Source organism: Tauraco erythrolophus, chromosome 14 (assembly GCF_009769465.1).
Source record: "Tauraco erythrolophus isolate bTauEry1 chromosome 14, bTauEry1.pri, whole genome shotgun sequence".
Lineage (NCBI taxonomy): Eukaryota > Metazoa > Chordata > Aves > Musophagiformes > Musophagidae > Tauraco > Tauraco erythrolophus.
The window spans coordinates 21,245,893-21,272,119 of record NC_141478.1 but is presented as its reverse complement, the minus strand read 5'-3'; the positions used below and the strand labels follow the sequence as shown (position 1 = coordinate 21,272,119).

The window sequence follows — 26,227 nt, the reverse complement described above, 5'->3', positions numbered from 1 at the left end:
GACACCGGGACACCGGGACACCGGGACACCGGGACACCGGGACACCGGGACACCGGGACACCCACGGCCCCTGCCGTGAGCCCGCTGTGCAACAGGGAACCGCTTCCCTGCCCGAATTCCTCTTTTCCTGAAAAATTCCCTTTTTTCTAAGAGTGAGAAAGGGGAATGGAAGGGAATGGAGCGAGTTTCCCTTTTCCTCTCCTTTTTTTTTATTTGCCAAAACCGCTGCTTGCACCAGAACCGAGGTGGAAAACAGGCTCTTCAGGGCACCGCCTATCCTGGAACAGATTCCCAGTTTTGCCAGTCCTTGTTCTCCTCCTCCTCCCCAAAGCTGTGCGCACAGGAGGGCCACTGTGCCCTCCAGACAGGTCCTTACCTTTCCCTTCCCAAAAGCGGAGCTGGGTGCTCGGGCAATTCCAAGGAAACGATGATTTCCAGGTACTCTCCTGGGAGAGCACATTTGCAGTTTTATGTTCTTCCTTTTCCCCATAAAAGTAAAAAGAAACCATCACACGAGCATCAGTCAAACCAGTTTTTCCTTTATTAGGTCCAGCTTCACATCACATACATTGTGACTCAATAAAGGAAGAAGTTATTTCCAATAAAGTCATATTTTAACCCTTGTGTCTCCAGGCGACTGTGTACAATCAGGTAGCATCAGGAAAATGCTCGAGTAATGCACCTGGAACGGAAAAGAACGGAAAAGCCATTAAAGCAGCGGCCTGTTATCTCCACAAAGTTTCCAGGAGATCTCAAATGTGTTATTTTCACAGCTCGTTTTTCCACTCAAAGCCCAATTTAACCACGCACAGCTTCCAAATGCAGTTACTGCATTCCCAACTTCATATTCCAGGGCAGGGACTTAAAGATCCAGAATTAAGTACTATTTGCAGCCTGACACCTGATAGCTCTATTCTAAGCATAATATTAAAAAAGGCTGGAACACGACACTGGCCGTGTCCTGAAGAAACTGAGTTAGGAGACTGCCTTTACACAGCTTTATTTCCATAGGGATTTTTATTTAGGGCTTCATTTTAGTCTGGGAATACAGCACTTTAGGTCTCACCTACACTTAATGACAGATCCTCATTAACCAGAGAAGCTGCTGCTTAGTAAACGACGTCTTCATAGGCTGCAGTTCCTGCGAGAGCCTGGTGTTTAGGATGGAGATCTAAAGGTCTTCCTTACAGTTGCTTCCAAGTTTAGAAATACTCAGAAGTTCAGCTCTAAAAAGCCAGTAAAACAAGCAGCTTTCTGAGACTTGAGGTCGCTGCACTCAGGATGAAATACTACATGCACAGCTCCTGAAATTATCTGCTGAGGCTCCTGAGTATTCTCACATGGAGCAGTTAAGCTCTGGCTCTGCTACAGCCGATCTGTTTATTCTGTAAGCAAGGGGCCCTCCAAATTAGTGTTTAACTACAGAAAAAGATGCTATTTTCCTCCAAATTAGTGTTTAACTACAGAAAAAGATGCTATTTTAAGTGTAAGGTGAAGGAACTTCACTGTTGTTGGGTGACTGCCACCAGTGGGACCCGTTTTCGAGCACAAGCCAGTCATTAGCATCTCCCAGTTGTCTACCTTGGCTGCACTGTGACAATAAAATCAATGTTTGTGCATTTCCAGAGGAAACGATCCTGCCGTTTGCTAAAAACACTTCTGGGGGACAAGCTGATGAGGAGCAAAGGTCGACATGCTGCCAACAAAGTGCTGCAATACCCGTTGTCTTGGCAACTGCTATCTAGAACTTTCTGGGAGGTTGGGTACAGTTGCTGACCATCTTATCCCTTCCCAAGCAAACTGCATGGTCCTTTTTTTTTAAGCCTTCTTCTTTTTCTAGGAGACTGTCGTTACAGAGATATCTGGAGAATCGTGTTACAAGCCTGAACCTGACAGCCTTTCGTGGACCTCTGAAGGTAAGGAAGAGGATTCTGTCTTTGCCAGGGGAGTTTTAGGAGTCCCATGCCAAGTCTCGGAAGCAACGTCATCCCTTACCAATAAGGTTTACACTTTGTCCAGGCCCAGTTCCTCTGGAGTGGAGATTCCCAGTTCACTCAAAGTTGGTCTAAGTTCCTGGATAACGTAAGGATAGATTTCCTTGTGAGGTCCTGCCTTGTCCTAAATGAAAAGGAACGGTGTTATTTCAACAGCAAGCTGCTGCCAAGGCCCACTGAACACCGGCCAGGTTTGGAATCAAGACCTGTGTTTGCAAAAGGGTGCATGGCCTGGTCCACCTAGTGCTCATGAGAGCAGCTTCTGCAAGACAGGAGAGCACAGCCCAGCTCCATCTGCATGTCAAATAAATGAGGTCTGCATACAGCTATACTGGAAAGTCCTCCTACTCATCAACCGTGGCTGCAAGGCATCCCAGAATAATGCCGAAATCCCCCTTTGGGGGATTTGCAGATTGTTCTCAACACTTGACAACTTTCCCTCACTTCGCATCTGGCTGATGAGACCCACGACATGTGTGTCACACCACACAAAAGCACAGGCCAAGCCACGTTCCTTCAACAAGTGGTGCTTTGCAAACCAGCCCAAAGACCATCAACTCCTTAAGAAACGGAATGAAAATTGTATCCAATCAGTAAAACGGGAAAAATAAAAACAGCTTTTGGACAGAACCTGGGAGAAAATTCAACTTGCTTGGAAATTAGAGGAAAACATCATCCCTCAAATAATATTCAGGTGGAGCTCCAGGAAGACCATATGCTTGTCTTCAACTTCTGATAAACTGAGTTGTCCCCTACATGGTGGGGGCAAAAGCGGAGGGGGAAAAAAAAAAAAAAGATATAAGGAAAACACACAAAGACTCTTCCATTCATCTTATGTCTCTAAAACCACTGAAAGAGCTCCAGTTCTACAGAAGAACACAGAAATAGCCAACTAAGAAGCAACTGATTATGGAGTAGAGTTTGAAGCAAGTGGATTTGACAGCTGTCAGCAAGGACCTCCACGCCACTCCTCACTTGTGGCAAAAAACATTTGGGAGAGCATAGCTGCTGGCTTCTATGACTGAAATAGAAGAAGTCCTGCCTCCATCCCCACCCATTTCAACTCCCTGTTAAGTGAAGGTTGGACTCAGGTTTCAAGGTGCTGGTTTAACGTTGTTTTTCAAGCCTGTGCAGCTTCCCGAGTTACTACTCCCAGCCAGCTCAGTTTTTCAGACCTTTAAGAAGCCAGTAAGCTGCCCTTGCTCGAGATATTTCTAATAATGCTTATTAAAAAAAAAAAAAAGTAAGAAAAATCCTTAAAGACTTTCCCACCAGAGTCAGCATCAGGAAAGGAAAAGAGGAATGTACTAATGTCACACTTGTGAGGCTGTGCTGTCGAGCACTCTCACCTCAAAACAATTATTTCAAGCCACTGAGCACGTGCTCCTAATGAAGCTTTTGATTCTGGCAGCAGGAAATAGGGGTTTCCCTTTGCACCCCTAACTGTAAGCCAAGAAAAACTCTCCTGCTGCTGAGCCCCCGGCTGCCACTCCACTCACCTTTACAACTTCTAGGATGCGGACAGCGCTGGCAAAGTCATTTAACCGTCTGCATGCCCTCAGAGCTGCATCGATGATTTTTGGTTCCGGAACCAGGTCATAACCCACAAGTGTGTTTACGCCTGTGAATATAAGGAAATATCAAGAGGAAGTTGGCATCAGCTCACCATGCTATCAAAAGAAATCTGCTGAGCCTTATTTTTTTTTTTCTCCACCTCAGGAAAGAATTAAGTATTACCACAACACCAGTCACCATTAGAAACCAAGTATAATTTTCACTGCTATTTTTGGGACACACACAACACATGGCCGAGGGTTTTCTTGTGCTCTTCTCCCTCTCACCGTTGCTCACTGCTGTAGATTTTAAGTGGATTTCATGAAATCCCAGTGGGCCAGTTTCATCCACGCGCCCAAAAGGACTCAGTGTCTGTACCACAGCACATCAGTTAGGGAAGCATTAAGAAAACCAAACAACTTCACTTCTGCAGATGTAATGAAACCAGAACTCGAGCTGCTGTCTGTTCCCTTCCTCTCCTTTCCAAGAGCCCAACACCTAGTCATCCAGGTGATGCTGGAACCATCCCTCTGGCTGTTATGCAAACACATTTATAAGCTCTAATTGAGGTAGTTTAAAAGGAGCTGGCAACTCCACAGAAAATACCAACTGAAGACAACCAGGCAGTCTACAGTGAGTTATGGCCAAGCCATTAAGTCAAGGTCCAAAGAAAAACACATGTGGTTATCCACTAAGCAACAGTTGAGCTCAAATACTCTTTCCTCGGAGCAAGTGTTTCTCTCCCTCCCACCTGGATATCAAAATACGTATTCTGAGGTGCTAAAATTTACAAAGCCTGGACTCCCACTGCCTTGCACCCTCACCCTCCCTCATTCTGCATGCTGTGGTTCCTTCCAACCGCTTGCTTGGTTGGTGAGGTGCCACCACCTCCTGCAACGGGCCCGGAGCTGAGCAAACAGCAGCATGCCAACTGCAGGCACACTCGGAGCAGCCAGATGACTCAGAGGAGATAAAGAAAGGCTCACATAATGCCTTGCCCCCACTGGGTATTTAAAGGATGGCTCTCCTACACCAGACTCCCAGTTTTCACTATTTCTGCTCTCCAACAGCAAAGTAAAAATAAGTTGTTATTTCTGGTCACAAAACTATTGCAATGAGGTTATATTTACTCCATGTTACTCTTCTCTTTTCATTCAACGTACCTTTCCTGAGCTCCCAGGCATCAATATCTGGCTTGTTGAAATATGTCACCCAGCGAGCATCAAATTCTTCATCTGATTCTTGTGACCCATGAGAATAGCAGCGGGCATGCAGTACAGCTGAGTGCAAAAAGAAAGGAAGAGGCTTTGAGCAAACAGAAAATAAGCGTACTTTAATCCCAATCGAGAGACCAAAAGCCATAAAATATATATTTCACTCACTACAGTCAGTCTGGATCAGTCCTCAGGTTGGGTAAGCACTGAATGAATACAGCTTATTAAATACCTGCTGTTTGTTTAATGGCAAAGTGTCTATTTTCTGGTTTACATCAGAATTCCAAAGTGTTCCCATATCCTTTGCTCAGAGCAGGATTATTTGAGAGATGGAGAAACGCAAGAGAGAAGCAATTCTGTATAACCAGTCCTTAAGAGAAGTTTTTCTGAGAGCCCTGTTTCCCTAAGATACAGGAATTTTCCCTCTTCCAAGAGCCAAGCAAGCCAGAGAAACGTAACATACACGTACTTCATCTGAAGTAGCAAAATTCTTCCGTTCCTCACATTTGCCCCGTCCTAAAACTACAGGACTTGTCTGTGCAGTGACTTTAGCTACGTGAATCAGTTTTTCAGGGGCGTCTCTTCCAGAAATCAAACCTTATACCCTATTAGTTATGCCATTATCAACAGAAGACAAACACACTGGCTTATTCCGGAGTAACTTCCCACTGTAGACAACTCCTGAAATTGCCCCGGAACTGATTTTGTAACCCAGGAAAAAGCAGATTTCCCAACCAACAGACCGACTGTGCTGGATGACTCAATAGCAACGAGCTGCAGGCCTTTGATTCCACCACAAGTTCAGAACTGAGGAAGGCTTGTTTCGAAGTTTTTTTTGGAATCTGTGCAACATGACCTGAGCCCAACTACGAAGGCTCTCAAGAGCGTAAGGGACGGGAGCTACTACAGGCTATTGAAGAGTTGAAGGAGAAAACAAAATGACTGCTGTCCAAGACAAAACTCCTGGATCTCAAGGCTTTAATTGCATTAATACTTCATAATTAATAAAGCACAAAAGTGGATTGTACTCCAGTGAGCAAATAAGGTTGACAGGATTATAAACTCATTTCTCCCCTCAACACTATCACAAATTGCTTTTTTGCTGCTCTGTTTTTCAATCCACAAAGGTTGAAAGAGTTTTCCCGAAGGAACTAAAACTTAGGGTACAGCCACCTCCAGCCACATCAGAGCTCTACTGGGTCCTCCCTGCAGAGTGGGAGCACCCTGGAAGCCGTCTCACCGGCAGGACACAAGCCTGGCTCGGGACTGATCCATTCCACGCCGGTAATTTCACTCCACTACTACTTGCAGAGAGGTCGTACACCAGAAATGACCTTGCCAGTCTGCAGCTCTGCTCCAGAGGAAGTCAGACAGACCTAGTCACTTTTTCTTTTTTAACCCATCACGAACCACTTGTGCTGATCAGCTACAAAGTTTTATTTAAAAGAAGAAACCCCCAAAGCAAGTTGCATTTTCACATCCTGCCCAGATATACCTTTCTACTTTGAAGATCATAGCGAGCGGCACACTGCGAAGCACCATCCTAATTCTACATAAAATATCACGGAAGGAACCACAGCAATTTCAAGGAATATCTTTAGTCACATTAAACGACAGCCCGGTTAGAACGCAATCCAGATTTTTAACAAAATTTAACTTTGGTCCAACATTTCAGCTGCAACTGTGGTTCGTGCAATGCTTCCCAAACCATGAAAATGTTTTCAGTTGGTTTAGCTACGTAATTAGGCAAGGGAAAAGCAAGTGACAGGCCAAGATGGAAATATAACGTTCTTTTGCAGTTCTGTAGGGGGATTCCCCATCCCCTCCCCAGCTCTGAAACAGATCTTTGGCCCTGCTTTCTTCAATAAATCACACAGCTGGGCTCAGAGCAAGAACACTCCTCCGAAAATGCTCCTGCACTCATGTGGGGAGTGAGAGGACGCTGCTGAAAAGCCCTCAGGTGCTGCCCATTTTGGGGGAGAATATTTTTTTTCCTAAACACAAAGCAAATCCTACAAACAGCAAGTCCCACTAAGAGAAAAGCCAAGATCAAAGTTCCCGAATGTCATCTTGAAGTCAAAACACTAAAGTCTCTTTCCACCAAGCGCTCAACAAAACTATTCCTTTTAGTCTTAAACAAAGGAACAACTTGGTCAGACCCAAAGGATCCTGAAGAAGATCAAACAAAGACCAGAAAAATTGGAACTCTGGATTTCCAGGAGGCGTTTTTCAGCTGCTGTGATGTTTCTTTACCACCCTGTGCTTTCCACGCTGACGTTTATATCTATACACCAGACTGGAAGCATACACCAGAGCCCAGACTCCGCGAGCCGCCCTGGCAAAGCCGACATGCCGCAGGATCCAGCCAAGCGCCTCTCGTTTCAGTGGGGTCCATCAAGGTCACTGTCACACACACAGCCGAACCATCCGTGCCGAGATTCCCAACTCAAGGAAGGGGCAAAGGGCTCGTCTGTTTGCAGAGGCACGTTTTCAAGAGAACTTAACGAGCTTCAAGGGTGCGAGAAGCCTAAAACCACCTAATATCACGCAAACACGCGTTAAAACTTCCTCGAGTGCCACGATTTGCCAGCTTTCCCTGCTATGCATCAAGAGGAGCAATAATTTACCGAAAAAAAGGCCAGAATGGCAACAAGAAGCCCTGGGGTTGCCACATGCACTACCTGCAGAACGTTTTGCAGCATTACATAACGTAAACTTAAACCCCCAGGCTCCCGAGATGAGCCTAGCACGTCCCGTTTGCCGAAACACAGCCCACCGGGGCCACCGGCAAAGGGGAACGGGGTCGGAAGCGGTAAGTGGGGTGTCTGTAACGCAAAACCTTGGGCAAGGAGAAGATGGAGGTTTGCTCCTTAGCAAAGGCGTGGGGAAGCGGGGGCCACGAGCAGCCGGAGTACAAAGGATTTTAATGGATTTAAAACCAAAAAAAGGGGGTTGAGCGGTGTCCAAGAAATCACAGCACGCAAAAGGATCTGCATTTTTTTAAAAACGCAGCCCCCCCACCCCCTGCAGCACCCCTGCAGCTCGCGTGTGCTGCAGCACAGGCACGGCCGGGTCTCGGGGTATTTTAAACACGATGGCTCCCCGCTAATTAGCTATTAATTGAGGCCCGCGGGCTCTGCCTTCTCCGCAGTCTCGGTATTTCAGCGCCGGTTCGCTGCTCAGCGTTCACACCGCGGCTGCTTTTCCTCCTCCTCCTCCTAATTGGGGTGTTAATAAGGAAAAGCGAGAAGAGAAGGCGGAGCGGGAGCGGGGCCGGCTCGCCCCGACCGCGGAGGTCACCGCCGACCTCCCTCAATGTCACCTTCACGGGAGGCCCGGGGAGGGCGGCGCCACTCCCCCCCCTTACGGCGCCGGGGAGGGACGCGGCGCCCCGCAGGAGGCGGCGGGGCCGGTAACGGTGAGGGGTCACCGGCAGCGGGGCAGCGGCGGGGCCCGGCGGAGGCGGCGCGCACCAGGCCGCAGGCGCGGCCCGCCCTCGAGTGCCGCCGGCGGGTCGTTACAAGGACGCGGCGGCACCGGCCGGGTCTACGGGGCCGGGCGGAACCGGGGTGGCGCTCGGGGCAGGCGGCGGCGGGGGGGGGGAAAGGATGCGGGCGGCCGCTCACCTGCGGGGCCGGCGGGCCGGCGGACGGCGGCGCGGACACCGGAGACGGCGCAGCGGCGGATGAGGGCGGCGGCGGCGGCCAGCATGGCGGCGGGGAGGCAGCACCGGGGCAGCGGGGGCGCGCGCCGCTCGCTCCTGGCACCGGACGGCGCAGGCGGCAGCTACGGCGGCGCCGCGGGGACACGCCGCGTGACGGCGGGAAGGCCGCAGGGGGCGGGGCTGAGCGCGGCGCCCGCGGGGCGGTGCCGGCCGCCATTTTGTGGAGGGGAAGGGGCGGGTTGGGGGGCGGCGGGGCGGCTTGTCCCGGCTCGGAAAGGGCCGCAGGGGCGGCGCTCGGGGCGTTTGAGGGGTTGTGCCGGTGCTCGGGTGGTGCTTCCTCCGCTGCGGCCCGGTAGCCCCATTAACCGGGCTCGGGCGGGCGCGTCCCCTCACAGACTGGGGTTGTGGGGACGTGAGGGGCCCTTCCTTGTCCCTGCTTGGCTTCTTCCCGGGGAGCGAGAGGAAAAGGAGCCCTAGTCTGGCTCCAGCTGTGATATCCAGCAACTCTCCAAACTCCAACTCTTCCAAAATCACCCCAAAAGTTGTTCTCCGCAGGCGCCTGGGGCTGTGCCTCAGCAGCGCAGCAAAAGCACAGTGAAAATTTTGCCCAACATGTCCCTTTAGGGCTCTGTGGAGCCAAATGTCATCATGCTATTTTAAATACTTCATGTTTCGGGTTACCGTCTTTTTTTTTTTTTTTTTTCAAACCATTTTCTCATGCAGGAAATCCTTGGTCTGCAGCCAGCAAAGTGAGGACTGCAAAATCCCCAGGCTCCTCCTGTTGCCTCCAAGATTGGAAATTGCCCGCGTGTAAAAATCAATTAAAAATAATTCCGCAAATTAACAAAATAATGAGAAATGACTGATCTCTTCTCCTTCCCTCTCTCCTTGCTGGCAGCAAGGTGAGATGGCAACAGCGGGGCAGCATCAGGGAGGTGAAACGTTAAGCTTTCAGCTACGCGGCCATGAAGGACTTTAGGCTCTGATCAGAGCGTTTACAGAGAATTTTATTTATTTATTAGCACAATTTTTAGTACATTTGGGGTCAGAGCCCCGTACGCGGGTGCTCCCATCGCATGCGGGGCCGGGGGTCGAACCTGTGCGGTGTCGGCACCGCGGCTACACTGGAGAGAAGAGGCTGGGAAGAGCAATGGCGGGGTGGGACGGACCCCAAAGCTTTCCCAGCCCCAAACAAACGAAGAAAAAAGAAAAAATAACAATTGAAAATTAGTATTCAACTACACGGCGGCAGATAAGTGAAGCGAATCAATCTGTGGCAGGGCAGATAAGCAGGAGCCTCTGGCCCAGAGGAGCAGCTGCCTGCTGAGGGAGATAACAAGGTCACTGCCAAACAAAACAGCCCCCTGCTTCCTCCTCCTCCTCTTCCTCATCTCCTTTCGTTCTCGCTCCCGGCCAAGTAAAGCGCTTGCCAAGCAAGCCTTTGACAAAAGCGGCGATGCTCGCCGTCATGGGAGAGCAGGAGCGAGGCGGGGAGATAAGGTGGCTGCAGCCGGAGCATCCCTCCCGGATGGCTTTCGGGAAGGCTACGCTCATTAATACCCATTTAATTCATCCCACAGCACCTGCCCGGGCTGGGTCAAGGGGAACCAGGGAGATCGGGGCTTGCTTGGCCTCCCATAACCCATCCCCTGCCCTCCCCAAATCGCTCTGGTCCCCGCTCTGCCAGCCAGGGAGCTTTGCCAGGCTCTGCCATGCCAGGGCACGTAGGAGAAACTGCCCTTGATCCCATCCCACCTTGGGACAGCTCCAACGCTGGGGCTTCACCCCAGCTCCAGACCCTACAAACAACCTCCAGGAGAGCAAAAGACTTGAATATCGGATGCGAGAAGGGTGGTTTTTATTTTCTCCTGCCATCCTGCAGGCAGACAGGCTCCGCGGGCGCTGGGAGGGAGCGACCCGTCTGCTTGTTTGCGTGTTTTATTCGGGATGAATCACGGCGCCGCGGGGCACTGAGCCCGGCATTAATAAACCTGACAGCTCCTCGCCGGGCGTAATTGCAGCGGTTTTGAGAATGGAGATGTTACTCCAGCGGGCTGGGGGCAAAACCGTCTCTGCTGATGGTTGAGACGTCACGATGGGGAGCGGTGGTGTGGAGCCACCTTCCCCGCTCCAGGAAAAAGCAATGGGTGCTCTGGCTCTGTGGGAGTCACTGCAGAGATGGCAGTGGCATTGCCCCTGGGTGGCCAAATTCAGGGTCAAGCAGTTCCCCGCAGCACGTCTCCTGTCCCCCCTCCCTTCAGTCCCGAACCACGCGCTGGCTGGTTTAACCCTTTAACCCTCACCCCAAATCTGGGGACACCAGCAGCCAGCCCCCACGCACGAGGGGCACCCAGAGCAGCAGCAGCGCATCGGGGGGAGCCTGCAGCACCCCGGTGAGCCCAGAGCAAGCGCGGCGCTGCCTTCATCCATGGCGAAGCAGCTAAAAACCCCCGAGTTTCTCCGACATACCATCTCCTGCCTACGGAGAGGGCATATTCCTGCTTATGTACCCAGCGTACGGTACAGCTGGAGGTGGTGGGGTCAGTGGTGGTGGTCCGGCTGGTGGTCCGTGGTCCCTGAGCCCCTCGGGCTGTCGGGTACCTGTACCTGCAACTTCTTGGTCAGCAGCTCCTCGTGGGGAGGTGGCAGGGGCCGCTTCAGCCCTTTGGTGGAGGAGCCGGACGCGTCTTCTCCTGCCTCGCCGGGCTGCATCCCCAGCCCGTGTCGGGGCTCTGGGGGCTGGTAGCCCGTCTGGTTGGGGTCCAGGGGGTCTCGGGAGAGCAGGATGCAGATGGAGGGGACGTTCTTATGGACGGTCAGGTTCTGAGCTGGGCCACCGGGCAGCGGGTCCTGGTTCTCCCAGACCTCTAGCAAGGTTTTGTAGCGTACCTTGGTGACCTGGTGAAGACCTCCCAGCTTCCGCTTCATGATCTCCACGCAGGTGATGGTCTTGGTGACCGCCCTGCCGCAGCCGCTGAAGACGATCTGCCGGCTGCCCTTCAGCTCCATCTGGGCCATGGCGAAGTTCATCAGGTTCCTGATCTTGCTGCCCTCCTTCACTTTCATCTCCACCACGTCTGGGGGCAGGTCGGGGAAGGGCAAGGGGCTCTCCTCCTCCGAGGTCCTCACCTTTCGGAAGTTCTCCATCCTGGACTGGGCGATGGGCTTGGCTCCCCCTCCTTCAGCAGCCATCCTTCACCCCTTACCTACGGATCTGCTGGGGCTCCTAGCCCCCCGGGACCATGGCAGGGCTGACTCTGCTGCCCACCAGCCCAGGGTTGAGGTTAAGCTTGCGTGCCCAGGACCCACCAGCCCCTTTCCCTCTCCTTGCCCGGAGCTGGCTGCGGAGGAGCTGGCAGTGGGCTCTGTGGCTGTGCTGGGGGCTGTCTCCCAGAGGGGACAGGGCTGCAGGATCCCCTGGGTGCCCCGGGTCGCTCCCAGCAGGGACGACGGCTGGCTCCGGCTCTCGGTGTTGCCTGGGCTCCTCCGCTCCCACTGCAGTGCTCGCTTCTGCTGCTCTTTGCTTCATTCTGGACTTCAGCAGCCCCCAGAGCTGTTCTGTGTAATTAGCAGATCCTCCCCCTCTCCCTCCCCTTCCTCCCCTCCTCCTCCTCCCTTCGCTCAGTCTCCCATCCCAACACCCAGCTCCTGCCTTCATCCCTGTCCAGCACCGAGAGCCGAGGAAGGCGAAGAGGAGGGCAGGGAGCATGCAGGCAGGGAAGCAGCAGGCAGGGAAGGGAAGGAAGGAAGGAGAGGAAGGTGGAAAGCAGGAGGAGAAGCTCACTCTTGCCTTCATGATGCTCCCGGAGTCCTGCCCACTTAAAGAGAACCTGGTCCCTTCTCTCAGTGCTTGCTCCGCTCAAGGACGCCAACTGCTAACTGCAAATGCCAGCAGAGTGCGGGCAGCCGGCCTGCCTGCTTCCCCGGCAGCATCCCCAAAGGGATGAGGAGTCCCAGCACAGAGATGCAGGAGGAAGACCCTGAGCATAACCCTTATTAGCCATCGGAGAAGCTGTTGGGACCCGCAGCCAGGAGAAATCCTGGCAGATGGCTGGGGCATGCACCGAGCGTGCCAGGGCTCTGCTCCCCCCACCACCCCGCAGCCTCAGCCCTGGCTCTGCCCGAAAGCCCTGAGGAGCAGATGTCATGGCAGAGCCAGTTTTCACGGGTGATTTCTCTTCCTCCACCTCCTCCTTCCCCATCCCTCCCTCTCCCCGCTGCTCTCCCACACTCCATCCCTTGCTCATCTCCACAGCCCCAACGTGGAGCTGCCCCCTGTGGAGTCACTGTCACATTTACTGCCTGAGCCCCCCAGTACATCCCAGGAGATACCTATTGAGGCCAGAAAAATCTCTCCTCTCTGCCCTCAATCCCTTCCCCGGGCAGAAGCGATGCCTGTGCCCCAGCCTGGCCCTTCGCCTGCCCCTGTCACCTGCCTGTCCCCTGCCTGCCACCAGCCTCCCGCCCCGCTGGCCGGGGGATCATTGCACGGTGGAAAGACACGCCGAGTATTGACTTGCAGTCAAATCTTATCGGCCTCCGGAGGCCCCTGGATTGTTTTCACTTCGAGCAGGGCTTGAAAAAATACATAAATAAATCAATCGATCCGATGCCACCGGAGGAAAGGCTGTGGCGAGGCAGGATGAGGCCATCCCCTCCTGGACAGGGTGAACCCCTGCATCCCTGTGGTCCCCAGAGCAGCTTTTTGTGGGTACCACTTCCCTAAACGGGGGCAGGTATGGGACACCCCCTGATCCCACCGCCAGGGTGGGGGCCAGCAGGATCTGCGGGTGACGGGAGAAGGATGGTGATGGTGCCTCATCCACATGGGATGGGATGCTGCACCTGACAGCAGCACCCAGCTGCGCTGGAAAACCCAAGGGGATGGAGCATGTTTTCCCAATCCGGTTGACACCCCACAAGGCCCTTTTGGCACAGAGGGGGAAACTGAGGCAGGGCCCGTGACAGTCCCAGGCTCACCTCCAGCGCTGGTGGTGGATTCCAGGCTCTGAGCATCCCCTAAGTCCCGCCCGGCGCTCTGCGGTCGCTGCGATTCCACCATGAATCCCTCGCTCTTACGAGACAAAACAACATCGTTTTCCCTCTTTTCCGCTCGATGACTATTCGTGGCATCCTTGCAGAAGCCTCTCAGCTCCATCCCTGAGCAGGCAGGGATGGATTAAGCCTCCCGGGGAAATTATTGCCTTCAAAAGATGCTGAAACCCTCAGAAAAATCATCAGGAAGGATTTTAGCGACCGCTCGCAGAGCGCGTGCGGTCGAGGGAGTCGAGAAATCCCTCCAAGTCCTTACTGGGCTGCTGCACGGCGGTGGGCACCCAGGGCAGAGCCTGCAGCTGGATGAATCCCTGGAAAGAAATCCCTTCTTTCCTCACCCAGGACCGACTCCTGCCTCCTGTGGCCCATTTTTTGGGGCACCTTCCCCACTCATCAGATGCTGGAAGCGGCAGCAGCTTCTCCCTGCTCCTGCCACCGCCTCTAATTGCTGATTAACAAATTCTGCTTATTGCAGCCTCTGGAATGGAGGCAGACGAGGGGCAAGCACGGCCCAGCCTTTCCCACACCCCTCAAAGGGCTGCGGAGGGTGGGCTCCCCCCCCCTCCTAAGGCAAAGGCTGCAGTAAAGCAAAGGGGGGGCATTAATGACAGGGTCTTGCTTTTCCTCTGCAGCACTTAAAATGTAAATGAAATTCATTATTAGCAACTCCATCGCTAATTACCATCTGAAGCTATTCATTAGCCTGTCAGCTTATTTGTTGGAGGACAACAGAGTGGATGGGTTGTTCCAAGCTAAAGGAATAGCTGAAATGAGCTCAGCTGCAGCGAATGGCAGGGTGGGAGAGGGAGAAGAGCAGGGATTGGAGGGGGGGGACACACACAAAGGGAGAAAAACACTGGGAAAGAGGGTTAGGAGTCTGTTCAAAATGGAGAAGCAGCAGATGGTAAAGGCAGGGATGGAGAAAAACAAGGAATACAGCAATTACGCCCTGCGTATCGGCTGTCTCTCCTCCCTCAGCACCCACTCTGGTTGCACTGGGACCAGTTTCTTCCTCCCTTTCCCCATTGCAGCATCTCTCTGAACATCCCAGTGCCACAGGGTGCCAGCACCCCGCAGGGCTGGGGATCCTATCCTGGGGGCTTCCGCATCCCTGCAGCACCCTCATGCCTGGCCCCGACCCCACAGGAGGTGTGAGCTTGGAAGGGCCATTTGGCAGAGGAGCTGAGAGAGGAGGAGATGGTGGTGATGGGATGGAGAGGGTGCAGGGGATGGCACAGAGCCAGAGCAGACAGTGGCCCTGACCAAGCCTGGGAAAGAAGGGAAAAAACCCAGAAACGTACTCCTAACGGAGAGCAGGGCAGCTGGAGAGGAGCAGTAACCTGAGCACCTGTCCTCCACCTGCCCTCTCTGGATTTTCTTTCATCCGAGGTGGTCCTACATGGAAGCGGCTCGGAAAGTCGAAGCATCCGATACAAGGAAAGTCTCGGTGCCGCTGTCCATCTCTGCGTCACATCGGCCCGGCTCAGGTCTCAGGTGCTCATCACGTTGCACGCGGTAGCAGGCTGATGCCCAAGCTGATTGCAGCCCCAGAAGGGGGTTCAGATGGACCCTGGGTGGTGGCGCAGCTGTAGGGACCCCCTGCCCTGATCTTAGCCATGGCCTGAGAGCTGCTGCTTCTCAGAACCAGCCCCCAGAGGAGGCAACCCCAGGGTGCAGGGGCTGTCTTAAGATGCCAGAGGAACCCTAGGAGCATCCTAGGGTGGCACCAGCACCTCACTAAGCCAGCAAGAGAACACCCTTTCCCCTACCATAAATAGAAAATAGTAGAACTCAAGATAATCCTGCTTTTGAGTGGGCAGGCAGCAAAAGAAAGGGGAGTAGAATCCTTTTTGAGGATAAGTCTCTTTACAAATCTCCAGCACAATGAGCCAGGGAGTATTATAAGGACCCTGAGGGTCCTTATAAGGACCCTAATGGTCCTGACCAGCCCTACCTGGGACCCCCTCCCCTCCACATCCTGCCCATGGCCCTGGAATTCTATTTAAACTCAGCCCAGGGGGTCTTAGTTCTAGTTTGAGCTATGTTGTGGTTGGTCTCTAGATGAGCTGCAGCCAGCCTTGTGTCTGGTTTCTGCTAGTCTGGAGTGCAGCCTAGGGACTGATGCTGGACCTGACCTGCAGATTGACCTCATGGCTTGGCTTTGAACCTGGCTGCTTGATCTGGACTCTTGGTTGACCCTGACTGTTCTTCTTAGCCTGCCCTGCTCAGGTAAGAAGGGATGGACACTAGGTAGCAAGGCCCTTACCCTGGCCTTGTGTTATCCCTTGGCTCCCTGGACATCCCCCATAAGCAAAGGGAGCACACATCCTTTTAATTTCTGAGTATCTCTTCTTCTAAACCCTGCAGGCAGATGGAACTGTGGTGGTGCTGAGGACAAGGAACAGTTCTACGGTTGGCCATCCTCAAATTCTCAATGAGATGGGAAGGAGCTGGAGGGCCTGAGGCAGAGAATCAGGCATGGAGCAAATCTAGATGAGAGAAAGGTCAAGAGACAAGAAATAAGGGGCACAAAGCAGTTCCTGCACTCCTGGGCCCAAGGGAGGGATCTCACAGCTGATTCGTGGTGAAATTGGGCCTGAGCTGAGTCTGCTGAGAAATCCTCCCTGGGGAGCAGGGCTGGAGTTTGTGGCCAGCCCCAAATCCCTGGGGTGCTCGGTGCCCGCAGGGCAGGCAGATGCCCACAGGCAGAGCCAGTGCTGCACTCCCAGTCTCAGAGCATCCCCGTGAGGTCTCACACAGGTGAGCAGTGGTGCTTGGCCAGAGTGGGGATCCACAGCCACGTCCTCTTCTCCCCTTGCTGTTGGTGTTCTTGCCCCCTGCTGTCACACAGGGGATGGAGCTGGATGCGTGGGGGTCCTGCTCTCTGCAGGAAACAGCAGCTCAGGGTCCAAGACCCAGAAGGTGCTTAGAGAGGACAGCTGGGCCCTCAGATATGGAGTCATGCTTATTTTCCTGTTTCCCTCTATTTTACCATCTGTGAAATAGGTGTTTTCCCTGTTTCTGCCAGGTTTCCTTCCTAGCATCTCTGCAGAGCGATACTGTTCATCTGCCAAGGGTGCTGGGCAACTAGGGCTTGCTGGTGTAAAGAGATTTAGCTGCTTCCCTGTCCTGCTCTTCACACCTGCCATGGTGGGACGTTGTCCTCACTGAGCCTCTGTGCCCAGTAAACCATGATAGTGTGCTGATGCTCAAGGTTGGACCCTGGCAGGGGAGGACAATTTAGTTTTGAAATAAAGCCAGTTTCATGCCACTGCAGTGGTGTGCTCACAAGCAGCGAGACAGGAGGGCTAAGTGGTCAGCTCAGGGCTCCTTGCGATGATGCTGAGGACAAGAGACACTGCTTATGGAGTCCTCCTCATGTTGCTTTGAGTCTCAAGGCTGATTTGGGCTTTTTGTGCCCATCCTAGCCCACCTGGAAGTCAATTGGAGCTGAGATATGGGGAAAATAGCAGCAGGGCAGCTGCTCCAGCAGCCCTGGCAGTGGGACTGGTGGTCACTTAGAGGGATAAATAACTCCTGTTGTATCACCAGCATGCTTGCTGCAGCCCCTGGCTGTTCTTAGGCTGTTTTCTCACTAAAATATCAACTTCCCTGACCTCACTCGCAGGCGATGCCAAACAGCCTGCACCCTGTGAGCCCAGCTCCTGTGTGTTTTGCAGGGGGAATGCTGCAAAGTCCCCCCCAGGCACATGTGAGCTGCGTGTGGGTGTGTTCCCTGCTGCTGCGGCTCTGCTTGAATAAAAGATGAATAAGATCACTTAAAAAGTAGTAATAGTCCCAAAACACCGTGGAGATGGTGTGACAGCTGTGACACAGAGCTGAGAGCAGGGCGGTGCGGGCAGATGCTGGTCCTGTGAGACCCTGGCCTGGCGTGCGGCGGGGGGAGGGGACATGGGGTCCCCTAAACTTGGTTCTGCTGGTGGGACCTGCAGGCTCCCCTTAGCTTCTTGAGTACAGGCAGCCTGGGATGAGCCAGAGGGGGTCTCCCCCACCCTGGAGAGGGTCTTCCCCCCTATCTGCATGGAGCTTACCATGCCCAATGAAGGGTCTCCCCTGCCCCAGCGAGGGTCTCCCCCCTATCTGCATGGAGCTTACCGTACCCCTCCCCCGGAGAGGGTCTCCCCTCCCCCGGAGAGGGTCTCCCCCCTATCTGCATGGAGCTTACCATACCCCTGCCCCGGAGAGGGTCTCCCCGCTATCTTCATGGAGCTTACTATACCCACGCCCAATGGAGGGTCTGCCCCGCCCCAGGGAAGGTCTCTCCCCTACCTGCATGGGGCTTACCATGCCCAATGAAGGGTCTTCCCTGCCCCGTAGAGACCCTACAACCCCATAAAGCCCACCCCGACCCCTATAGAAGCCCCGCCCCTTTCCGGCAGCCCCGCCCCTCCCCGCCGGCGGCAGCAGGACCCTGGACAGCGGCGGTGGCGGCTGCTCTCGCGAGATCTCGGGGCGACCCACAGGCCGGCCGGCGGCGGCGCCGCAGTCTCGCGAGAACGCGGCCGCTGCGGCAGGAGCAGCGCCAGGCGGGCGGGCGGCCGCCGCCACCCGCCGCGGGACGGGACGGGACGGGACCGGACCGGTCACGCCGCGCGGGTGAGTCCCGGGGCCGTGGGGAGGGGGGGGCTGCCGCGGAGGGGAGCGGTCGGATGCTCCCCCCGAGGGGGGCGGCTGCCCTCTGCACCGACCCCCCCTTTCGCACCCCGCTGAAGGTGGGTGGGCGCGCGGCGCGGGGGCACCCACGGAGCCGCCCGTACCCGCGTGGGCGCAGTGCCCCGCCGCCGTTCTCCTCTCGCCGGGCCGCCGCGGGGAGGCCCGTGCCCGGCTGCGGTGGGGCACGGGGCCCTTCGCCCGTGGGAACCCACGGGCAGCGAGCCCCGCTTGCCCCCCACCCCAAACCCACCCTGCTGGCACCCCGGGCACCCGGCGGGGATGTTGGGCTTCTTCCTCGGTGGCAGCGGGTTGCATTGCAAAAGCCCCTGCCCCCCCCCCAAAAAAAAAAACCGCACCCCTCCCGGTTTTGCAAACCACCACTTAATTTTAATTTTGCGAAAACCCCCAAATTTTGCAAAAAAACCCTCGTTTTCGCGAAGCTGTCACAGCGCCGGGGGGACGCGCCCGGCCGCGTGTCCCCGCTCCCGGCACACGTGCGTGGGGGGCCGCGTCGTCGAGGGAGACGGCAGCCGTGCGGGGAGACAGCTCCTATTTTTAGCGCCGGAGGGATGGAGCCGGCCGTGGGCTGCCGTCGGGTGTCGGGAGGCGGCCCGCCGGCGAGCCGCGGGGGTTTGCTTCGCCGGGTCGGTGTCTTTGGCGCTGGGTGGTGGTTGTAGAGCGGGAGGGGTGACCCCCAAATCCTCCAGCGAGCCCGAAGCACCGAGCACGGGGACCCCGTGGCGTGAGAAACGCGTTCGCTGCTGCCCTTGGATAGCCTGGGAGAAGGCAAAACCTGCAGGCAGGTGGGGATGCGCGGAGTGGCCGTCTTCATGCTTATATTTAAAACCTGATCTCTGAATTTTTGCTTTAATTTTGCTTAATTTTTGCTGTTGGGACAGGGCTGAGCACGGTACGGCCTGGGACTGTCCTGGGATGCTGAGCTCCCCCCTCTCCCACCTGCAAGATACCACACAAGGTGCCAAATGAGTAATCGTTAAGCCAGCACTCAAGTGACTCATTAGTGACAATCACCACTGATTTATTATTTTATTTTTCCAGCTGATGTTTTCAGCTGATTTCCCTGCTCCCCAGCCTGGTTTCTGCCTTGGGCTTGCAGAGATAGGAGCCACGATGCCATCAGGAGGCAGCCAGGTAGCTCCCTGTGCTGGAACTCTTTGCAAAAAGAAAAAATTAAAAAAAAAAAACAACAACAACAGCAAAAAAAAACCAACCACAACAACTGGTTTTGGACCAGGTAATGAACTTGAGGATTTCAGACTGCACACAGCTGCCTCTGGTGGGGCTGCAGCGCTCCCATCCACCTTGGCCCCTCTCCTGGAGCTGGATGTAGGTCAGTCAGGAGTGGGAGGCTAAGCCCGCACCCTGCCCCACATCGCTGGATCTTCTCCTAATCTTCTGCCTTAACTGGTGTGTAAGCCTCGGGCTGAAGGAACTGGGATTTATTCTGCTGCCGGCCAGGTGCCGGCGGTAAGGCTGGATGTGTGACTAGTGTAGAGCGTCCCCGTAAATAAAGCAAACTGCCTTCTTCCAGCGCTGTCCTTGAGCTATTTTGGAGCGAGGGGGAAGGTGAAGGCTCTTCAGGGAGGTACCTGACCACTTCACATCACTTTTTCTCTCGTTTTCCTCCAGCTCCCAGTTTTATTTTTCCCTGTTTTCCCTCTGGAACGAAGAGGCTGAGCGCGTGCTGGCATGGCAGGTACGGGGGGTCTCCGGTGGGGCTGCCTCTCGCCTCCGAAAGGGCCTGAGGCTGTAACGTCACCTTGTTAGTCCCTGGTGGGGTTGTGGGTGTCCAGGCTTGCAGGATCCACGTGGCCAGCAGGGGCTAAATTTGTCTCAAGGCGTGTGGGTGGGCTGTCGGTGGCTGCGAGGGGAAATCCTCCGTCAATTCTTGGGGCTGAACCAGCCTAATTGGGAAGCCTCTTGATTTCCATTCAGCTCTGTGCAGTGCCCAACGCTGGTGAAACTTTTTATTGCAGAAAAAGTGAACAACTTCCCTCCGCTGCCGAGGTTCATCCCCTTGAAGCCATGTTTCTACCAGGACTTCGATGCGGAGATCCCGCCGCAGCACCGGACCATGGCCAAGCGGCTCTACTACCTCTGGATGCGTGAGTCGCTGGGCAGGGAAGGGCTCGGGTGGGTTTGTGTTTGCTCCTCTGGAAGGCAGAGCAAGACCAGGGGAAGTCCTCCTGCCCCTCCAGGCCTTGGTGTCTCTTCTTAAAACCCATTGGGGATGGGATGAGGGCTGCAGCGTCCTATGGGCTTCAACCCTTCCAGCCTCTGAGGTGGAGGTGTGGAGCTGCTCGGCATCTGAGGGCCATCGGTGTCCTTGACATCATGCTGCGAGGAGGAGATGGCTCAGCACCCGCATGTCCTCCTGCCAAAGGATTTACTCCCCTCTCCGTCTCGCCCAGCGGCCGGCCTTGCCCCCCAGGAGAGCTGCCAAGCCTCCGCTGGCTTTCTTTGGCAGCCGGGCGAGGGAAGGGCTTTCTCTGCCACCTCAAACTCCTCGTGAGCCCTTCAGCAGCGGCACGAGGCTGAGATGTCGCTTGGACAGGAGGGCCGGGGTGCCTGCTCCCCGAAGCAGGGGAGCCTTGGGCTTCCCCCAAAGCCGGGTCTTGCCTGTTCTTCTTGCATGCCTCCGTGTGCCGTGCTGTGCTAACAGAGCTGTCACTGTCTTCTAACTCTTAAAAGTAGCCCAGATCTCTTTTCCACACCAACCCCAGGCAGGGAGAAAAGCTGGAGGGACGGATTACACCCTGGCATACGCGGAAACGTATGTGTGCAGCTCAGGGCAAGCTGGCACCATTATTTTATTTCTTTTAAAAGAACTTAGTTCCTTAATCAGGTGTTTTCCCTGAGTTTTGGAAGCGTATCAGCACCCAGGGAGTGCTCTGTGCTTTGGAGGCAGGTTAGGAGGAGCTGAGCTGACACTGGAGAGGTTGGCACTTCTGCTGTCGGCACGGCACCAGGCTGGCACCCTGGGACAGTACCCTGCTTCGGCTTTTGGGGACCACGTCCCATTGGGAAGGTGACCCTGGAGTAACTTCCTCCATTGTGTCAGGAGGGTTAGTGTAGATTTTATGTGAAGGAGGAGGAAAAGAAAGTTGTGCTTCCGTGGAGAAGCTGTCTTGGGGGGGTGTTAAATCCCCCTCCCCATCTCAGTCTGACTGTTCTTGCCCTGCTTAATTAAGTAGAGCTCGGTTCTTGCTCCAGCCTCTCCCACAGCACCAGCTCCCTGTCTGGTGGTTTCTGTCTCTGGAGCGTTTTCTCCCCAACTCCCCCGCAAACACCCAGCCAGACGCAAGCGCAGAGAGGCTGACGGGTCCCCTCGGTGTCCTTGGGGGCTCTCGGGAGCAGTGAGCGCCCGGTCAGCCCGGCCAACTGAGCTCCCTTTCTTGCCAGCTGCAGCTCTCCTGCGGGCGGCTGTGGGAGGGTTTTAATTCTCGTCGAAATAATGAATCATTCTCAAAAATCGGAGGCGTCAGAATGCAGATGAGCCTTCTCCGCTTTGTCCTGTGTCTGCTAAGCTGGGCTTCATAGTACTAGCCCTTGTATCTCCTCGCCCCCAGCAGGGGTGGCAGAAGCAAACGCACCACCCCCCCCGAACGAGGCAGGGGCCGGGAGTTCAGGACTGCAGCTCTCAGCTCAGGGGGTGTCAGCTCGTGGAACTCTGGCAAAACTGGAGCGAAAAAGCTGCACTTCCATTCCTCCCGTTTCCTTCCGTTGGCGGAAACGTGCCCTGGCTCACCGGTTCCTCCCTGTCCTCAGAGCCTCGCAAGCTCTGGACCTGCTTAAGACCTCACAACTCTGAGCGATATATTTTAATTTTTCACCTCCTGCTCCTCAGCTGAGGTTAGTTTCAGTGAAGTTGAGGGAAATCCAGCGAGGATAACACCCTGCTGGCCGAACCCGCTGGAGGTCAGCCCCGCACGGGCATCCCTGGGGTGGGGGTCTCATTGTCCTTGCGTGCACGCCACTCCGCTCCCTCTGTGTGTGTGTGTGTGTGTTTGCAGTGAACAGCATCACCTTGGCGGTGAATCTCGTTGGCTGCCTCGCATGGCTGATCGGAGGCGGTGGAGCTGTTAATTTTGGACTGGCAATTCTCTGGCTCATTCTCTTTACGCCCTGCTCCTATGTCTGCTGGTTTAGACCTATTTACAAAGCTTTCAAGTAAGTGGTCACACCTGAGCCCGGCTTCTCATGGTCTTTTTTTTTTTTTTTTTTTTGGTTATTTTCCTTCCTAAACAGTTAGCGCTTACCTTGGGGCATTGCCTGAATATTTGGGGAAATTTCTACTCTTTCTGTCCAGCCCTTTAGCTTCACTTTCTAACCTTCAAAGCAAGGGTGTCTGGGATTTCCCGAGGGCCAAAACCCCAACCATGCGCTGTAAAGACACCCTACGTGTGCCTCGGTGCGGCATCAGCGAGAGCGGTGAGGGTGCAGTTGGGGTGCCAACCTTCCCTCCCCTCCCGCCCATCCTTGAGGCTTCTTTTACATTTTTCCACAAGGTGCTTGTACGGATTATCCGTGCTGCTGGGGTCGATCCCCAGATGTAGAAAACTGGGAGTGTATTTTTTTCCCCACATGGGAAGGTTGAGTCTGATGGTGGGGTGGGTTGGGGTGAGCCAAGAGCTGTGTCTGAACACAGGTGCCCTCTTGCCCATGCGCAGAGCTGGCCGGGCCGTGGGGAGGGTCTGATGCCCCGTGGCTTTCCCAGGTGCTCCTTCACCACCCTCAGCCTCTCACAGTCCTTCCCTTGCCTGCAGTTTTGCTCCAGTGCCTGCTGTCTGCAGGCAGCTCCGCTTCTCACCACCCTCTTGCTAAAACCACAGCCGCTTCTGTCCTGAAAGGGTCTGAGACGTGGGAGAATCTCCCTTCCCTTGCCGTGCAGCGGGGATGGAGGTGTAGGGAGTGACCGAGCCTTCTCTTGCAGGACAGACAGTTCCTTCAGCTTCATGGCCTTCTTCTTCACCTTCATGGCCCAGTTGGTGATCAGCATTATCCAGGCAGTGGGAATCCCTGGCTGGGGCGTCTGGTAAGGAGGATGCCGCTCTCGTGTCAGGTGCAAGGACGGTCACCATCAAGCTGCTGCTGTGGCCTCATGGTGTTTTAACATCCTGGGTGCTTCAGTAGCCTGGGGAGGACGGTGTGAGGAGCTGGGAGGGTTGCTGGCAGGCTGGGCTGTGCAGAGCCAGCCGGGAGAGCCCCGAGCTGCCGAACAAACCGAACTGGTGGTTTTGATCTCCTTGCAGCGGCTGGATTGCAGCGATTTCCTTCTTCGGGACCAACGTGGGGTCGGCCGTGGTGATGCTGATCCCCACCGTCCTGTTCACGGGGATGGCTGTCTTCTCCTTCATCGCTCTCACTATGGTACGGGAGGAGAGGGGGGGGTGCCACGTTGCTTCCCGGAGCCTCAGCGCGAGCTGCAGTCGCTCCAACACCTCTGGATTTTCTCTTTCTGACCCGCTACAGGTGCATAAGTTTTACCGGGGGAGCGGGGGGAGCTTCAGCAAGGCCCAGGAGGAGTGGACCACGGGGGCATGGAAGAACCCCAACGTTCAGCAGGCAGCCCAGAACGCGGCGATGGGGGCGGCGCAGGGGGCCATGATGCAGCACGAGACGCAGTACTCGGCCACCCCGAACTACACCTACTCCAACGAGATGTGAGCAGCAGGACTCTGTCCTCGGGCGAAAGATCTGGGGGGGGAAGGGAGGAGGAGAGGAGGAGGAGGAGGAAGGCTGAGCCAAGTTTCTGCAGCTACTTTGGAAAGTCTGAGTGTACCATAACAGTTCTTCTTTTCCTGTTCTCTGTAACGAGATAATTCTGGATTTTTTTTCTTTTCTTTTCCCCTCCGTTATTGTCTTATCTCCTCTTTTCTCTTTGTTTTTTTCATTTTGAAAAGGCCATGAGTTGACCTGCAGGGCTCTCGTTGTGGGTGGTAGTGAGTGTCTGTTCACGTGTCTTCTTTTTCCCTGTGAAATAGTGTATGGTGGTGGTTTTTTAATTACTGTGCTGATAGGTGTACGTTAGAACAACATCACCCAAAGGCCCCCCCCCACCCTCACCTGACAAGTGAAAGAGAAAAACAACAACCAGCACCCATCTTCCCTCTTGGAATAAGCCCTGAATCGCAGGTTTCCAACGTGTGTGAGTGTTCTCTTTCAGTTGGTAGTGCCCAGCCACTTGCCACTGTCTCAGCAAGGGCAAGCAATCCCAGGAATTCTCCCTTTTCTTTTGCTTTTTAACTAGCAGGTGGCTGGCTGATTTAGCACTTAAAAAAAAAATAAATAAATAAAGAGGGGTTGGGGGCAGGGGGAAGAAACCCTAAATCCTGCTGTTGATATGCTGGAAGCCAAGAGATTCCTAATCTCCACCCTGGCTCAGGATCAACAACTTCTCTCAGTGTGTGGTGTCGTGACGTTTGGACGTGGAAGACCAGTGTTTTGTGCGTGACCGTGGGCAGGAGCCCCGGCGCACTGTGTGTGTGTGCGTGTGCGCGTGTCGGGGAGCGGGGACAGGTTTTCCCTGCGGGATGCGACCGCCCCGTTACAGATTTGGCACCCTGAGTCCGTGTTTTTTTTAAGGCTTCTATTTTGCAAAGTGGCTGTAAAATCAGCAGAGTGTTTCTCAGAGGACCTGTTCTTGGGTAAGGCTCCGGGTCAAATCTTGCTGCCCCTCCCTGACACTGTAAACAGCGAGGCCAGGATTTGTCCCTGTCACCTTTTGAGGCGTGCACTAATTTTTAAGGCTTTTTAGGAAACCTCCAGGCTGGTGGGAAGGATTCCTGCTCACTTGTGCTTCTAAAAAGCGCGGTGAAACTCGGCCATGTGTTTTCCTGGTGCGGAGATCCCTGCTCCTGTCAGCCCTTGAATCCCCTGCGCAGCTCGGGGAGGTCGGGCTTTAAATTGTGATCTTGCACCTTAGTGGGAGGCAGCTGAGCTCATTCTAACACCTCTTGGGCTGTGGCAGCCGGGGAAGGTGGCCAGGCAGACCCTGGAAAAGATGGGATCATAAATAGGAGCTTGATGGATGCTGCAGGGCAGGAGTAGGGAAAGCTCCTTCTCAAGAGATGCTTTTCAGACTCTAAATGCACTTTAAACAAACCAGATTTTTTCTCCAAGTCCTAGAACAGCAGCCCCAACAGAATCCGATCCGGCCCCTTGGCTCAAACATCTCCTGCCTGCAGCAGGCAGCTGCCAGGGCTGCAGGCAGCGAGCGCAGCGTGCCCACAGCTCGTGCCCACCGCTGGCCAAAGCTGTGCGAAACCCCAGCCCCTCACTCCCGTCCCCACCAGCTGTCCAGTGATGCTTGTCTGTGACTCCTACCCACGAGAATCACCCCGAAGAGGAACTTCTCTTACACAGCAAAGCCCACCAAGAATAGTTTCCTTTTTAAGGGTGTCACTTCAGTCGTTCTGCAGTAGGCAGTCGTCTCTTGACAAGACTAAAATGCAGCTACTGATAAAATGCCTGTCTGTGTGTGTGTATATAATATATATGTATAAAATGTAAGGAGAAAAGTCATCCTTTGCTGAGCCTTTCATGTACTTAATCAGGTTTAAATATTGTGCAATTCATTTATAGCTAGCCTAAAACTTACTATGCCAAACCACGTGCTCTGTCATCCCTGTCTGAGAAATGATGGATAAAGTGACTTCACCTTTTGCATTTACAGCAAGATGCATAAAATAATAACTGTAACGAGCTGTAACTAACAGACATTGCTTCAGCATCTAACCCTCCTCTCCGGTGCGTCTCCGAAGCGCGCGAGTGTGAGTGCTGACCGCCGAAACGTGCCCCTCTGCCTCCAGCCTTCCTGCCCTGCCCGAAACTGGGCGGGATACTGCACCCCTGCTCTCACCCCGCTTGTTTTTAATCTGATTGATGGCTTGAGGCGGGGATCGCCATGGTTGGGGTGGAAGCGCGGTGCTGCCGTGAAGCCCGAAGGGTGGGAGAGCTGATGCTTGGGCGTTCCTGCGGCGGGGCGAGGAGGCAGCTCCGCACCGGAACACGCTTGGGGTTTTACTGAGGTCTCCCCATCGCTTTCCTCC

At 54.6% G+C, this 26,227-nt stretch overlaps 3 protein-coding genes across 3 annotated transcripts; 1 reads left to right on the top strand and 2 right to left on the bottom strand.

The window, feature by feature from the left end:
* Positions 1 to 537: 537 nt before the first annotated feature.
* Positions 538 to 8,473, bottom strand: COX5A (cytochrome c oxidase subunit 5A). Its single transcript, XM_086620483.1, has 5 exons — positions 8,389 to 8,473; positions 4,712 to 4,828; positions 3,494 to 3,615; positions 1,996 to 2,118; positions 538 to 682 (listed from the first exon to the last, which is right to left on the bottom strand). Exons 1-4 carry the CDS (start codon positions 8,471 to 8,473, stop codon positions 2,005 to 2,007), a joined length of 438 nt encoding a protein of 145 aa, XP_086476609.1. The 3' UTR covers positions 538 to 682; positions 1,996 to 2,004.
* Positions 8,474 to 10,967: 2,494 nt separating this feature from the next.
* Positions 10,968 to 11,618, bottom strand: RPP25 (ribonuclease P/MRP subunit p25). Its single transcript, XM_009992063.2, has one exon. The coding sequence runs from the start codon at positions 11,616 to 11,618 to the stop codon at positions 10,968 to 10,970; it is 651 nt and encodes a 216-aa protein (XP_009990365.2).
* Positions 11,619 to 20,151: 8,533 nt separating this feature from the next.
* Positions 20,152 to 23,843, top strand: SCAMP5 (secretory carrier membrane protein 5). The gene is made up of 5 exons (XM_086620332.1): positions 20,152 to 20,281; positions 22,190 to 22,346; positions 23,110 to 23,211; positions 23,429 to 23,546; positions 23,649 to 23,843. Exons 1-5 carry the CDS (start codon positions 20,251 to 20,253, stop codon positions 23,841 to 23,843), a joined length of 603 nt encoding a protein of 200 aa, XP_086476458.1. The 5' UTR covers positions 20,152 to 20,250.
* Positions 23,844 to 26,227: the final 2,384 nt, after the last annotated feature.

Bases quoted from the DNA above. Each gene is read 5' to 3' on its own strand.
- SCAMP5 (XM_086620332.1), top strand. From the start codon at position 20,251: ATGGCCAAGCGGCTCTACTACCTCTGGATGC. The intron at 22,347-23,109 runs GTAAGTGGTCAC...CTTCTCTTGCAG, and splicing joins CCTATTTACAAAGCTTTCAA to GACAGACAGTTCCTTCAGCT. The intron at 23,547-23,648 runs GTACGGGAGGAG...GACCCGCTACAG, and splicing joins CCTTCATCGCTCTCACTATG to GTGCATAAGTTTTACCGGGG.
- RPP25 (XM_009992063.2), bottom strand. From the start codon at position 11,618: ATGGCTGCTGAAGGAGGGGGAGCCAAGCCCATCGCCCAGTCCAGGATG.
- COX5A (XM_086620483.1), bottom strand. From the start codon at position 8,473: ATGCTGGCCGCCGCCGCCGCCCTCATCCGCCGCTGCGCCGTCTCCGGT. The intron at 4,829-8,388 runs GTGAGCGGCCGC...TTTTGCACTCAG, and splicing joins CCGGCCCGCCGGCCCCGCAG to CTGTACTGCATGCCCGCTGC. The intron at 2,119-3,493 runs GTGAGTGGAGTG...CTTTTCATTTAG, and splicing joins GCATCCTAGAAGTTGTAAAG to GACAAGGCAGGACCTCACAA.